Source organism: Thermobia domestica, chromosome 7 (assembly GCF_964235325.1).
Source record: "Thermobia domestica chromosome 7, izTheDome1.hap1.1, whole genome shotgun sequence".
NCBI classification, from domain to species: domain Eukaryota; kingdom Metazoa; phylum Arthropoda; class Insecta; order Zygentoma; family Lepismatidae; genus Thermobia; species Thermobia domestica.
This window is the reverse complement of record NC_137460.1, coordinates 297,229,165-297,244,400: the sequence shown is the minus strand read 5'-3', so window position 1 is coordinate 297,244,400 and position 15,236 is coordinate 297,229,165. Positions and strand designations below refer to the sequence as shown.

The 15,236-nt window shown below is 33.5% G+C and overlaps 1 protein-coding gene across 3 annotated transcripts in view; it reads left to right on the top strand.

Annotated features, from left to right (window-relative positions):
* Positions 1-14,045, top strand: part of LOC145691083 (uncharacterized) — a 34,607-nt gene extending 20,562 nt beyond the window's left edge. For all 3 annotated transcript variants that reach the window (XM_081766757.1, XM_081766755.1, XM_081766756.1), the window contains exon 3: positions 12,389-14,045. In XM_081766757.1, coding sequence (XP_081622883.1) covers positions 12,389-13,370 — 982 coding nt within the window. In that variant the 3' untranslated portion in view covers positions 13,371-14,045. The remainder of the gene's footprint in view (positions 1-12,388) is intronic.
* Positions 14,046-15,236: the final 1,191 nt, after the last annotated feature.

The following is a 15,236-nucleotide window of genomic DNA, read 5'->3' as shown; positions in this document are numbered from 1 at the left end:
TGTTATCTGTTTAGTCTTATTTTTATTTACTAGAAAACCATTATTTCCAATCCGATCAGTGTAACCCTACCTTGCTCGTGTAGTCAGTCAAATAATTAGTTATGTTCAGAAAAGTTGTATCATCAGCATACAGATTAGAAATAGCTTCAATACTCAATAATAGATCATTTCTCATAAGAATGAAAATTAAAGGTCCTAAAGGTACACCGTATTTTAATTCAGCTACTTGTGAGAAGTCCTCGTTCACATAGACACTCTGTGTTCGACCTTCTAAATATGTTTTGAAGACATTCAAACACTTTGCTGGAATCCAAAACTTTTTATCTTTTTTAATTAAAATATGATGGTCTACGAAGTCAAACGCTTTACTTAGATCACAAAAGAAGCAAGCCGTAATCTTTATTTTCGAATGTTTTATACATATTTCTTATCAACGCATCTATTGCATCTATCGAAGATTTACCAGCCCTAAATCTAAACTGACATTGACAAGTTCATCATCATCATCATAGGTATTCTGCCTTTATTGGCAGGTCACTTGCCGCAGCTGAGAAGCTTCCATGCTCCACGGTCCTCCGCTAACCTTTTTGTCTTCGCGTATGACCTTTCTGTTTTAATATCATCCATTAATTGTAGTCTCCTTCGCCCCCTCCCTCTCTTTCCCGACACCATACCCTCTAGGACGTCCCTCATGATACAATCTCTTCTTAGGCAATGTCCCAACCAGTTTCTCTTCCTCTTCCTAATAATATCTAAAAGTGTTCTTTTCTCACCCACCATTTCTAACACTCTCTCATTCGTTTTCCGCTCGACCCAACTAATTCTTTCCATTCTTCTCCACACCCACATTTCGAAGGCTTCCTGTCGATTTTCATCACCTTTACGTAATGTCCACGTTTCCGCCCCATATAGTACAACACTCCACACGAAGCATTTTGAGTCTTTTTCTCAACTCTTTCTTCAAAGTCCCACTTTTCTTCCTCCTAAAGGCTTCTTTCGCCATTCCTATCCTTGCTTTTATTTCACGTTCGCACTTCATGGTATTACTAAGAATACTACCCAGATATCAAAAACTATTCACTTGTTCTATTTTCTCTCCTACCTTTATATTTGGTAAAGACCCCTTCGTTCCACTCACCATGGCTTTTGTCTTTTTAACATTAATTTTCATCCCATATTCTTCAAAGCCCTCTCTCATTTTTTCTAACATTTTATTGATTTTCTTTTTAGATTCTGCAACAAGCGCCATATCATCTGCAAATCTTATGCATCTAATCATTCTACCTCCTACCGAAATACCATCATCATCATGTAAACTCCTTTTCACTATCTCTTCTAGATAGACATTAACCCATTAATGCCGGAATTATTTTTTGTTTTCAATTTTGGTAAAATTGATAATTTTGGCTTATTTTGGTGTGAAAACCATGTATGCGAAATTTTAAGTTTGTGACGTAAGCTGTTTCGTTGGAGGACCCCGTGATCATATGAACACGCTAGGCATTTAAGTAAGCACCTTCGGGTAGCATTAGTATATGAATGCCCTCTTAAATTATTCACACATACGTAAAAGAAGAAAACGTTTATTGTCTTAGAAACTGTTACAATGTAGAGGACAAAATAAGCACAGCATTTGGATTACGTAGTTGTAGGTTATAAATTCCATTATCAATGGGGCTTTCTCAGGGGGACCCGAAAATATTCTAGGGGGGTGCACTCCATGGTTGCTATATTAGTCTGGTATTGAATATAAGTAGTTTGCTATATTATGAATATATTTTCGTTAGCCATGGGGGAACCAGGCCCCACCTTCGGGCGTAAATGGACTTTATGGATTTCTTTTAAAGAAACTGTCTGTATGTACAATCCCTCATTACATTTGAACCATTTTGCAAGAACTGTGCTTAAACACAGGGTATATGCACAATGCTTACGGTTAGAACAAACCTCTAAGTGGTCTACTTCATCAAAATGAACATAACCACTTACACAGTATTGCTCACTGCTCAACATAGAAATAGCTGAACCCCTGCACTTAAGGGAACAGCTTTATATTTCTTAAAATAAGTTCAAAATTATAAACGTGAGATGTTTATCCTATTTTTGCTCAACAGAAGCCATGTATTTCGCACCGGTACATCAATCATCCAAGAGAAAATTGCCCACAACCACCATTTGGACCTGATTTCAATGCGATGAGATATTCAGGTCTATTTGAACAGTATCCTCCATGTGCTTGTTGTATTCTTCTAATAAATATAGACGATTTACACGTGTTTTCTTCTTTTCACTCTGGAAATATCGCTCAGCATTATAAACAGACTGAGACCCGTGACATACAGACGCAGTTGTGACCACTTTGTTGTCACATCATCTTCACCAAGTCCAGTATTATCTGTGAAAACAACTTCAGCGTGATGGGTAAATTTGCGTCCTGTAAGGTTGTCGATTCTTCTGAATCTTCATCCTGAATCATTGCATTTCTCTTCTCCTGACTCTTCATCCGAAAAGATATGTTTCGGAAGTTCAAGATATATGACTTGTATGTCTTGTACGTCATTCGATTCCAAAATATCAAGGATTTGTTGAAGTAAAAGACCTTTCTAATGAAAGCCAAAAAAAAAAAAAAAAAAAAAAACAATAACAGTAGTAGCAAGTCATATAATAATAATAATAATAATGAAGTGAAAAGGATAAAACAAGTGAAATGAAAGCCTGTAAAAGCTGTTCTAAATTAATTTATCTGCAAAAGTTTACTGTACTATCGACATTTTTACATACATACTTAAGAGAGAAAAATCTATTTAAACGCCTTGCATGTTCATACGATCACACTGATAAAAAACTTGATTAAGCATGCCCCAAATATTTTCAGATGAGTGAAATGTAGTGTTACAACATTTGGCATCTCTAAAATATAACCAAGCACAAAATAATTTCAAAGGATAAAATATAAGAATATCTTGTAATATCTACTATGAGGACAATGCCGTTTTTATGCTATTTTTAGTGCAATGCCAACAACTGTGCCTCCAGATTGCATTGAAGCTGCAATGTGGAACTTGTTTTGTTTGAATTGTGTTACCAGAACCTTCTCCTAGTAGGCAATGGATATCATGTAAAGAAACCACTGACACCAAGTTACACAAGACTTGTTTTGATAAGTACTAACTGCTGTGATCATATGATCACGCACGGCGCTAATGGGTTAAATAGTGTTGGCGAGAGGCAGCATCCTTGTCGAACTCCCCTTCCAATTGCACTCTCTTCCGTCAGTTCTTCCCCTATCCTAACACTTACTTGTTGGTTCATGTATAAGTTTCTTATGAGTCTTCTATCTTTCCATTCCAACCCTATCTTCGTTAGAACTCCCAACAACAATTCCCAATTCAAGCGGTCAAAAGCCTTTTTCTAGATCAATAAATATAACATACACCTCTTTCCCTTTTTCTTTAAATCTTTCACCGATCGCCCTTAATAATCCAATTGCATCCCTTGTGCCCTTGCCTCTTCTGAACCCGAACTGCTCCTCCTCAACTTCTTTATTTGTTCTTTCATATAACCTTCTGTTCAGTTCCGGAGCAGAATTTTAGCTGCATGAGATATGAGACTAATAGTTCTATAATCCTCACAACTCTTTGGGTTCGATTTCTTAGGCATCGGTATCATGATCGTTTTCAGAGATCTTTTGGCCATTCTGCTGTTTCATATGTTTCATTCATAGTCGGAACAATTCTTTCTTTCCCTTGTCTTCTATTTTTTTAATGAATTCGATTGGTATGTTATCTATTCCAGTCTAACCTCGGATATAGCCTTTTCAAACTCATCCCTAAGAACACTAAATCCTTTATCATCCTCGCATACTTCATTTTCTACTTCAACATTTAGGCTACACGGTCTATCCCTGCTCTCATATAAGTCTTCAATGTATTCTTTCCACCTTCCTATGACCTCATTTCTCTCGCTGACTACCTTCCCATTCTTATTTTCTACTGCCATCATAATACCCCCTTGTTTCCTCCGAAACTATTTGTCTACCACAAAGTTCCACTTGTACAAAATTAGTTCGAACAAGACCAAGTACAGGAAATAATCTAGAAACATTAATCACAAATTGTTGACTAATTATATTGTATTTATTAAATAGTTAACGACTTGCTCTTTTACTACTTCCTCAATAACTTTTGAGAAGATCTGTATTAAAGATATTGGGCGAAAAAAAATCGAAGCACATGTGGAGTCACCTTTTTTAAGACAGATACAACTTTAAAGATTTTCAGTGAATTTGGAAACACAACTTCCATAAAACATCTATTGATGCAAATTGTCAGTGAAAAGGCAATATAATTAATAATCCTTTTAGTAAGATCATTTGTTAGGTCATATACATTCTTGTTGATGATTTAAACTTATTAACATCTCGAATTATGTCCTCCGGATTCGCATATTGCAATACGAAAGTGTATGGATAAGTGATTTGTGTATCATCCTGACTATTATCAGTGATGTTTGTACTATTTATTCTGATTTTTTAACTGAGTTTATGAAAAAGTTATTTAGTATGTCTGGCGAAACAGGCACATTTTCTTTACTACCATTCACTTTGTTATTTTTCAAGCCGCCTCACATTTATTTGTTTCTTTTTTCAATACAGTCATGATTATAATACAATTTAGCTTTCATTAGTTCTGCTTTGACTTTTTCTCGCGTTGATATAACATTTTATTATTTGTGGTCCCATATCTTTTGTATGCATCATAATACAGCGTTACTACTTTTCTCGTATTAGATAATTCTGGAGTGTACCACGAACTTTTATTGCATTTACTTGTATTACCAAATTTATTTTTGACTGTTCTTTGAGGAAAACATGTTATACGTATTCAGAAAAGTTGTTAAGAAATAATTGAATGCATCATATGTATCGAAGCTTGGATAATTCTACAACAAATCCCGATTCTCCCATGTGAGCTTTGTGATTAAAGTTTATAGATTATTTCCTGTACTTGGTCTTGTTCGAACTAATTTTGTACAAGTGAACTTTGTGGTGGACATACACCGTGTGCGTGGATTTTCTTAGGGTTCTCCCGTTTCCTCCCACTTTCTTCATTTCATTCATTATTCATTATCACCGTCTCCTTTAGCCTAACCGGGACGTAAAACTTAAAGATTTCATTTCATTTTTTTTTAATTTTGTACAGTCGTGATTTTCATAAACATTACTTATGTATCTCTTCACCACTATCCATACTAAGTCATAATCAGAGTATGGAAAAGGAACCACATCAGTATTTACTTCAAGGTTGTTAATATTCGTAAATATATTATCTGCACATGTTGTTCCCCTAGTAGATCTATAATTTGTAATATAAAAATTAAATTCTCGTAATAAATTTACAAAATCAACTACACTTCTTTTGTCAGTAATAACATCAAGCCGATAGTTTAAATCACAAGCTATTATAATTTTATATCTTTTCTTATTATTTAAGTATGTAAATAACGGTTCCAGATTGTTAAGAAATACATTAGGACTCCATCTGGGGACTTATAGAATGATACGATTATTAGTTTTAAATTCTATATGATTATCCCAGTTACGTCAACATTAATTTACTCACATAAGAACTCCAACTTCAGCTTTTTACAAACTAAACTATTCACTACCCAGATTGCAGTCCCACTTCTTATATTATATTTTCGACTGTAACTATTTCTTAACTTAAAACCTATATTGCAATAATCAAGTTGATTCTGAGAAAACTAGTGTTCAGTTATTCATAATATTTGCAGAATTTTCTGCTAAAAACTCCATGAGAATATCATTTCTGTCTTTCAAACCTTGTACATTGAGATAGCATACATTAACATCCCGAATATTATTATTTCCCATACCCGCATTACATGAATTAACTCTTGGAGCATTATTTACATCCATAAAGAACATTATTAGAGTGATCTTTTGATTTCTTTCTTAGTCTATTTCGTTGAGTGCCACCACTTTCTACACTTATCTAAGTACAGTTTACAGATATTTCATCTGTACCATTTTTAGAAGCCACAAAGGCTGTTTATGCTGTCTTGCATATTCAAACGAGCTACCTTCGTTGCTGTCTCCAGGTTCATGGGCTGTTGAATTGCATGCAAATAACTGTAACGTGAAATTGCTTACTTTCGCAGTATAATACACTAGTGGGATACAAGGGCTTACAACAAAATTATTCCGTAGCATTTCTAGAAGTTTACTAGATATAAACTTCTTACCCTTATAATTAAGATTTAACCCGTGTTTCGTATGTAAGCCTCTAGGAAGTTTTCCAACATCTAATATCTAAACTTTTCTAAATCTATTACACAATTTTGCAAGATTTGAATTAACGTTTTTCACTTCTTTATTGACACAAGATGTTTCTATAACACCGTAACTATGAGGTATGTTAACACTAATTACATTAGTATGACTTAACTCTGTAAGCGTTTTACGTACAACATTAATAACTTCATTACATTCATTCATGGATGTCATTTGTTCCCCCTATTATTACAACAAAGTCCTTCTGTGTAATTTGATCCTTCATTGCAAAACATGACTCTACTACATTCTTAATTCTAGCCCCAGGTATAGTTACGTTGATCACCGGTAAATTACTATTTTTATGAATAATTTTACCTAAAACCGTACCATAGATATCACTCAGAAGCAAGAGTCGACCCTGTAAGTTAGTTGTTTTTGTAGTAGTATAATTTGATGGCTTAGAAGCTACATTTCTAACTACATAGGAGTTCTGAAGGTGTATTGTATTTCCCTTCCTTGTAGAAGAAAATGGCTTTATTGAAGCTTTAGATTCTGAATCAATGACTTTAACCGTTTCCCTGCACTTCATATTCAGTCCTCAATTTCGTCCTTGTACATCAAAGTTTTAATTCGGAGATAATGATTCAGACGCTACAAACTCTAGAGTGCTAAATCTATTATGTATAGGTACGTTGTATATGTGTTCAACGTTACCATTATGAGTCACATTCGCACTACGTTTTTGATGTGATAAATTTTCTTTCACATTCCCACAACTTACTGCATGTTGTATGTGTATTATTTTTTACTATTAACACTATATTAGATGACGATACGTGATTTGGCAGATCACCGGTACATGATGAACCTGTTACTCTAGTCAGCCTATTATACTGATTGACCGTTTTCTGCGAAACATTTGTTACTGTTTACTTACTATATCACTCCATGTCCTTTGCAACCAGCAGTGTTGTTACCTCCCACTCTATTGAAGTTTATGCGTCTCTTCGATTAATAGTTGGACTGTTTTCCTTAAAGAAGCATTTTGTTCCTTTAATTTTAATATTTCATTGAGAACAAAGTCGTCACGGTGCAATATATTCTTCCCTTGATTGTCATTTGTTTTCCCAAAAACTAAACACACTTCTTAGAAAGAGTTACTTTCTGTGAATTTCGGTTGATTAAGAAAATGACAACGATATTTATGTTGTCACAAAACGGCATACGGCTACACTTTTCACAATTATTCCTGTTTTCTTTCATAATGGCACGAGCACAATTCCAAAATGTTTTTCCCACAACACTACAAACAGGAAGCACTCTCTGCTGTAAAACGCCACCATATTTCAAACTGAAGATTGTGCTGTCACCAGTGATAATGTACACTCATGTCCAAAATTATTGTCGCATATCTATAAATATGTTGTTGTAGAAATATAATTTGATAACGAATTCGCCCGGTATTTCTTATAATGTTGGTATGTGTATAATCGGCAAAGACATGTATGTGGCAAATTTCATGTCAAAAGAGCAGTAAATAAGAACGATAAAACGAAAATAAAACTTTCTTGTCCATTTAGCAACATTTGGTTTTACTCATTCTAATTTTCTTATTTATAATTCTTTTCCTATGAAATTTACCACAAATATACACTTCCTGATTATACATATAGTATCAGTATTAAAAGTACCCTGCAAAATCATTATCAAATTATATTCTTAGAAGAAGACAGTTATAGATATGCGACAATCATTTTGAACATGAGTGTACATGCAATATGTAGTGTCTTAATTAAGTTCGAAACTAAAAATCTTAATTTGCGTTCAGTTTCGAGTCTAAATCACTAATCATCATTAGCATTTGTAGCAGGTATGGCATATGATGAATTCTATGTATATGTCTGTAGCCTGATTTGGAATTTATGTCATCTCACCTGAAGTATCATCCTTTCTGAGGCAAAACGTGATTGTATAAGTCTGATAAAAGCCATCGTTGAATAGTTTTTGCCGATATGGATATCCTTGTGTATAACATATTTCTTCATTAATCCCAAACCGATAGCTAAAAATGAATATCTTCTATAGGATATTTCCATAAATGGACACCTCAGCAAATTAGGTAATGATTAAAATACCCCTAAGGAAAGTGTCCGGGTGCACGCAACCATGAATGATTTCAAAGTATCCATTTATCTCTTACATTTGTTGTATTCACTGAATTACAAACATATATTTTGTCGCTTTGAAATACAGTTGCATAAAAAATTATACACTGGTGCTATGAGTAACAGATGAGACAACAAAAGTAGTTCTAAAATGTTATAGGAGTTGCAAATTCATATTACAGTACATGTAAACCATATAAATAGAATACAATTGGTAATATATCAGATGATTAGCGGCAAATATTTTGGTATAAATAAGTCGATTTTTGTGGTGCTTTATAGAAATGTGATTAATTGCAGTAAATCTAAACAGGAAAGCAAAGTGTTTTACAGCTGAAATCAAAACATGGCCTCCTCCCAATCTCGTGCAATATTTTGCTTATAATTAGCCCGAAAACTCAATTTTTTGAAACTCACCTCCAAATTAATTCTTCCCTCACTTGGAACTTAATGAAATCGCTGTCTTTCATGAGATAGTCTTATTATGTACATCAAAATCTAATTTACAAACTTTACGACTGTACCTCTAAAATTTCAGAAGCGTGTAATATTAACGGAAAACATGTAACCCTCCAATTACTCTTTGGAAAAGGTTTTCTTTTATTAGTCGTACTTTTGGAGATTTGGAAAATATTTGTACCAACTTTCAACCTTCTACATCGAACTGTTTCTGAAATCTAATTTAAACTAAGAACAAATTGACCTTCTTATCTGGTGAACCTAGTAAATCCTTCCACTCGTAGCCTGCAATGAAAAAATCATTTGTACTAAATTTAATTTTCCCTTGCCCTCTCCACCAGTATAGTTGAAAGCGCGCGCCTTTTTGTGTACGGGTTCCAGGGTTGATTTCCTGTTGGAAAGCCTTGATATTCAAATTCACTATGGTAGTGGTTTTACTTCTTAAATTTGTTCCGCGTCTCATACAGTCTCGGTGCTGAAAAGTAATACTAACTTTAAGCAAACAAATAATTACCCTTCTACCTTTTCTTCGGAAACTCGATGAAATTTGGAAGGATATTTATGCCAGAAACAGAGATGTATATGTTGCAGGAGATTGACACGGCCGATAACATGTGAATCGAGCATGTCTCGAAATCAGTTAACATTAGAATGACTTGGCTCATTCCAAGAATTACACGATCCTTAACTCTGACCCACCCTATTTGTTTTTCGTGTGATAAGGTTAGCTTGTAGTCGTTTCAGAATCTTTAAAATTCCCATAAAGATTTCGAATAGATCCATATACCTCTTATATATTTTCACATATTGAAGTATTGACTAACATGGCTCAAATTGTATAACCCTATCTCTAGATCTTCTTGAAAACCACTTCAGTTGCTTTTGGATGTCCCATCTTCAAAACAAAACTTTCGTAAAGAATCGCCTAGCATGGGCAAGGATCAAACGACAATTAAAAAAAAAAACTACAAACAGTTGCATGTGATCAAATTTAGCGAAACGTACACAAGAAACTTAATAAATTGTTGTTTTTTCTTTTTTACAATCATCGTAAATACAAGTTGCTTGCATATTTTTATTAAAACTTTTTTCTTAGAAATAACTCTGAAGATTTTCAGGGCTATTGTTTGTTTCATCCATTTCTGATCTACTGTTGCTTTTGTTTCTTCTAACAAAGATTCCAGAACCTTAAAAAACAAAAAAAAAAAAACATTGTCTTTCGTCGCCCTTCTGAGAACGAAATACTAAAAGTAAAATAAAATCTCATTATCCTCAGACAGTTTTTTAACTTTCAGAAAGATGAAAGAGAAAATTTAACATTGTACAAGGATTTTCTCATAGACCCTTTATTAATCACAAATCATATAGTAGCACAATATAAATAATATTCATCTCTATACATTAATTAGAGATACTAATGTATTGGAAGGAAAATTTTTCGTCTGTATACCCATTTAAAAATACTAAACAATTTTTTGAAAATAAATAAAATATTTAACAACTTATAAAATCCTACATATATAAATGAAATTTTACAAGTATAGATCAGGTTTAAAGTTCTTCCGTGTAATGAAAAATCCAGAATAAGTCAGGACGAATAGATGAAAGTTAACACCTGACAACTTCGCTGCCGAGGCTCTGGAAAGAAAACTTCCTACTTGAGCTTGTCACCAAGTCAAAGGTAACAAGTAATTGTAATTTAAATGTGTAGTTCATTATTTAATAACTTCTCAGGTAATTATAAATCTCACTGCGCGATTTAATTATATTTTTACGCAACCCAACTTCGAAAGAAGTACGACAAAACGACAGTTATCTAAGAATAAAGACTTTCACGAAGAGTGACCTTACCTCTTGTTTCTGTAGTGCATGGAGACAGGAAGAAGTCAAAATATAGTTGTATCAGTATCAGTTATTTGATACGTACTAGGTATTCCTAAATGTACTATTTTGTAATTACCTGCATTTTCAAATTGTAATATTAAAACAATACAAATAGAATTCAGAATCTTCAAGTAAACCATAAATACATAACTGAATACGTTAAAACTTCAATCTAACGTGTGTTCCTCAAACATAAGGCGAAACACAAGGTTCTGTTATATGTAGTTCAACAAAGCAATTATTCAGTACTTTCCTATCAAAGTAATTTTAGTAATATTTTCACGCTATTGAAACAAATGCTATCTATCTGCGTTTTTTCTCCTGTGCTGCATTGCATTTTTACTGCTGACAAGTCATCAGTGCATCTGAAGCGCCAAGTCGTCCGATATTTATTAGTTCCTTCTAAATTTTCTCCCTCTAATAATACTAGTATGTAGTATATTAGTTTTCCACGGAAATATAATAAGATGAAATAGAGTAATTCATAAAGTAAGAACTCTTTTTTTAAAGAAAAGCTTAAGATGTCGGTAATGTAATTAGGGGCACTAGCAACTTTCACAGTTAGTCTTAGTTTCTCTAAAAGATAGTTTATTTAATGTGTTTGGTGTTTTCCTTAAAAAATCAAATAAGAATTTTTGTGAAATTTGGAGGTTGTTGCAAGGTTCTTATAGAGTTTTATTAAGAACCACTCGGATAATATGTTTTATGGTGTTTTCTCAATAGGTTTAATTTTAAAAGCAAACCTATTATTTTTCAACTAAACGAAAATAATAAAATTCCAAGAACACAAAAATTATGAATTCTAACCAAATAATTTCCTTTAGTTTCAGGTAATAAAACACAAAGTAAAGTACTTTCAATTTCAGTTAACATGTGACTATCCGCAAGGATATGAATATGGGTAATTTTGAAGTATCTAGAGCATGTCCTCGATTGAATATAAATGATACCCAAATTTAAAGCCAGTTCAGTTCTCCATGCAAAAAAATAATAGAAAACAGCAAACTAAACAAACAGCTCGTCCAATTGATATGTAAGCATTCCTTGTCAAATTGGTTTGAAGCAAATTTTCCACAACTTAATTTTTCTCTTTTCTTCGTATCGCAATTAATAATAATTTCCATTTAACTCCAATTTCACACTAAACAAACTTAGCTTTCCTTCTCAGCACAAAAAAATATATATATATTGAAAAACATACTCTACTTGAAATTTCACTTCTGATAGAAAATATAGATAATTACATCTTACCTTATCCTTAGAACAGAATAGGGAAGCAAGCTACACACCCACGAATGTTCGTAGATGGCATCCCCATCAAACTTCACTCAGCTGACAAGGTAGCCAGGTAGTATGCACTTGCAACAGCTGTAGCTGTCAGAAATGCATACGTATACTAGTTCCTTTTTTAACAAATACTATCACTCAACAAGGTGTACTTTCTAGCACCAGAATAAATTTCTTTTTTCAGAATGTGGTTTCAAATTTGTGTGTGATTTATGAAATTTCTTTAAAACGGTAGGGTTGAATACCATAAATCAAAGGAAATATATGAAAAACTTAACTATTTTTTCCTCCATTACAGGAAAAGGAATTCCAAGAGAAAGAAGGTTGATGCAAACGAATTAATTTACTATGATACAGAGGAAAAGACATCGAAGAAAAAAATGAAATTAAGTAATTCAACTGACGAATTTTTGTCACTCATATATTGTAGCAAATGCGGTAAGCACTTCTCGTCGAAAATGCTGTTCCAAAGACATACTCTTGTTCACACAGGGAAGAAGGCCTTCTTTTGTTTTCTCTGTAATAAAACTTTCTCTCAAATTGGTATTCTAAGTAATCATTTAATGACTCACACCGGTGAAAAGCCATTCAAGTGTGAGATTTGTGGAATTAGTTATGCGCGCAAAGAATCTCTACAAAATCATATCATGGCTCACTTAGGTATCAAATCATATTCGTGTCATTTATGCGGTATGGAATTTGTTACACGAAAAGGTGTTCGCGAGCATATGGTCGTACATACAAAGATTTATAGATACAAATGCAGTGATTGTGGTAAGCAATTTAAAAGACGACACTTACTTAAAAGACATATTGTCAATGAAGGCAATGATAGAATAAAATCATTTGGCGCGAAAGGCTGTGGAAATCCACTCTCTGTTTATAAAATTTCGGCTATGCATGAATACACTTGCGACATCTGTGGAAGGAAATCTACTAAACGAAGTCACTTTGAGGCTCATATGCGTATACACACAGGAGAACGTCCATTTATATGCTCCTACTGTGGTAAAAGTTTTGCCCAGCTTGGGACAATGAATGTTCATCGTAGACTTCACACTGGTGAACGCCCGTATGTGTGTAAGGAATGTGGAGAAGGTTATGTTCAGCGCCACCACCTGACATTTCATATTAAGAATAATTGCCACAAAAGGCAACGATATAACTGCCAAGATTGTGGAGCTGGATTCTACACCGTTCAGGAACTTTTTGAACATGTTAATAGTCACATCGGAGCGAAGCGTATTTTGGCAAGGTTATGGAAAAGGGTCGTCTCGTAGGTAGAAATTCCCTCTCTCTCCCTAACATTGACGAGTTTCAAACCTATCACTTGAGATAGAATGTGTACCGGCCTAGGCTTTCATTGTTCAAAAAGATAATTATATACTTTAAAGTGCCATTAGTGTTTTCTGCGGCTTATCAGGAATATGTTAGCAGTGGGTGAACATCCATTTCGCTTTAAAAAGGTCAAATCTTCAAAGAAGACAAATCCAGATAGCTTCACAGCTTCAAGTTCGAAATTATGTTTGCTGATGCAAGAGAGCTATTTACCATACTTACGCACTATTTCTGCACGACTAAGAAATAATGGTGTATACGTTACAAAAAACAAAACGTCTTTCATGTGTGTATATAATATTTATTTTATCATTTACAAGATATAGGTAATTATTTTTCACTTATGCTCCGGCCGATTACTAATCCTATGCATAATTCGATCATTTAATTGTGTGAATAAATTTTCATCACGTGCTGTATTGGATATTGAATATAATTCATGTAAATCTATTGTAAAGTAATTTGGAAATAGTAAGGTCTGCAACAAAAATGTACAATATTTATCAAATTAGAATCAAACTAATATTGATAAGATATGACTAGTGATATATTCTGAATGGATAATAGTGACAATAAAGCCAGAGAAAAGTTAATTGGCTAAGTGTAATTAACTAAAATGTGTTTCTTTATTTAAAAGAATGACTTGCCATAATGAACATAGTGTGAATTCTAATATTGACGTAATTTGAATTGTTGTAAGAACACTGCCTAACTTGTAAATCTACATACCCATACTTACATCAGTCTGATCATAACCCTTCTCAGTACCTTCAAATTTCATGAAATATAACCAAAGCAATAAATCACTTTTTTTCTCAATTCATCCGACATCTTGTATAAAGCATCCAACTAATACGTCAGAATTTCTTCAACAATTTCGTAAAATGGGAAAAAACAGAAGAAAACATTTTCTAAAATATTGCTGCCCATGACTGTACATATGGTAAAAATGACGTGTTTGTTCATTCAACATGTTCTTTCATTCATAATTTAAAGCTCCTGTGTGAGACTGATTTAAAGTAAGTCCTCAAATATATTTTTTCTTTCTGGATAATAATGATTTCCCCTGCTTCATTCTTATTTTCTGTCCATTTAAGATATACAGATACGCTTAGTCGTTTCTAGTGTAACCGCTTGCTTTGTAGAGTTCACTTGGGTTACGTACACCCCTTTTGCACGCAACATCTGGGTTCTATTTCCGATTGCTGTTTATGTCCGGATTTCATGTTGAACTGTAAGTCCACGTCTCACTGAAGGAACGCTTAACTCCAATACAACCAACTTATGTAGTACAATCATTAGGAAAAGCGATTTCTCAAGAATTTTTTGTGAGTTGATTTGGATAAAATATATAAACAATTCTTTAACGTTTCGTAATTATGCCTTAAAGAGAAAGTACTTTTTTTCTAGGTGAGATTATACTCCGTTATCTTTACTGTGACTTAGTAATAGATCGCTCACATCTGTTGTGAGGGCTTTTTGTTGAATCCCAAGCCATATGAGATTTTCGTCGGCATTATGGTATTCTCGGAGTATTCTCTTTCACCAAGTATTTCATAATCATACTCTTTTGTTATTCATCCGTCTTGTTTAGCTTAACTTCATATTCAAAGAGTTATCCCTACTTCAATCATAACAACAAAAGAAATTACGTAGCCGAATATTCATGTTTGCTTCTAACTATATAATGTATGTCAAAATGCGTCACTCTTAATACCAAAACCTTTTTCTCTGCTTCACTAGCTTACTGTGAAGCAAAAATGAATGACAAAGTTTTATGTAGAGTATGGCCGGGGAAGACATCTTTG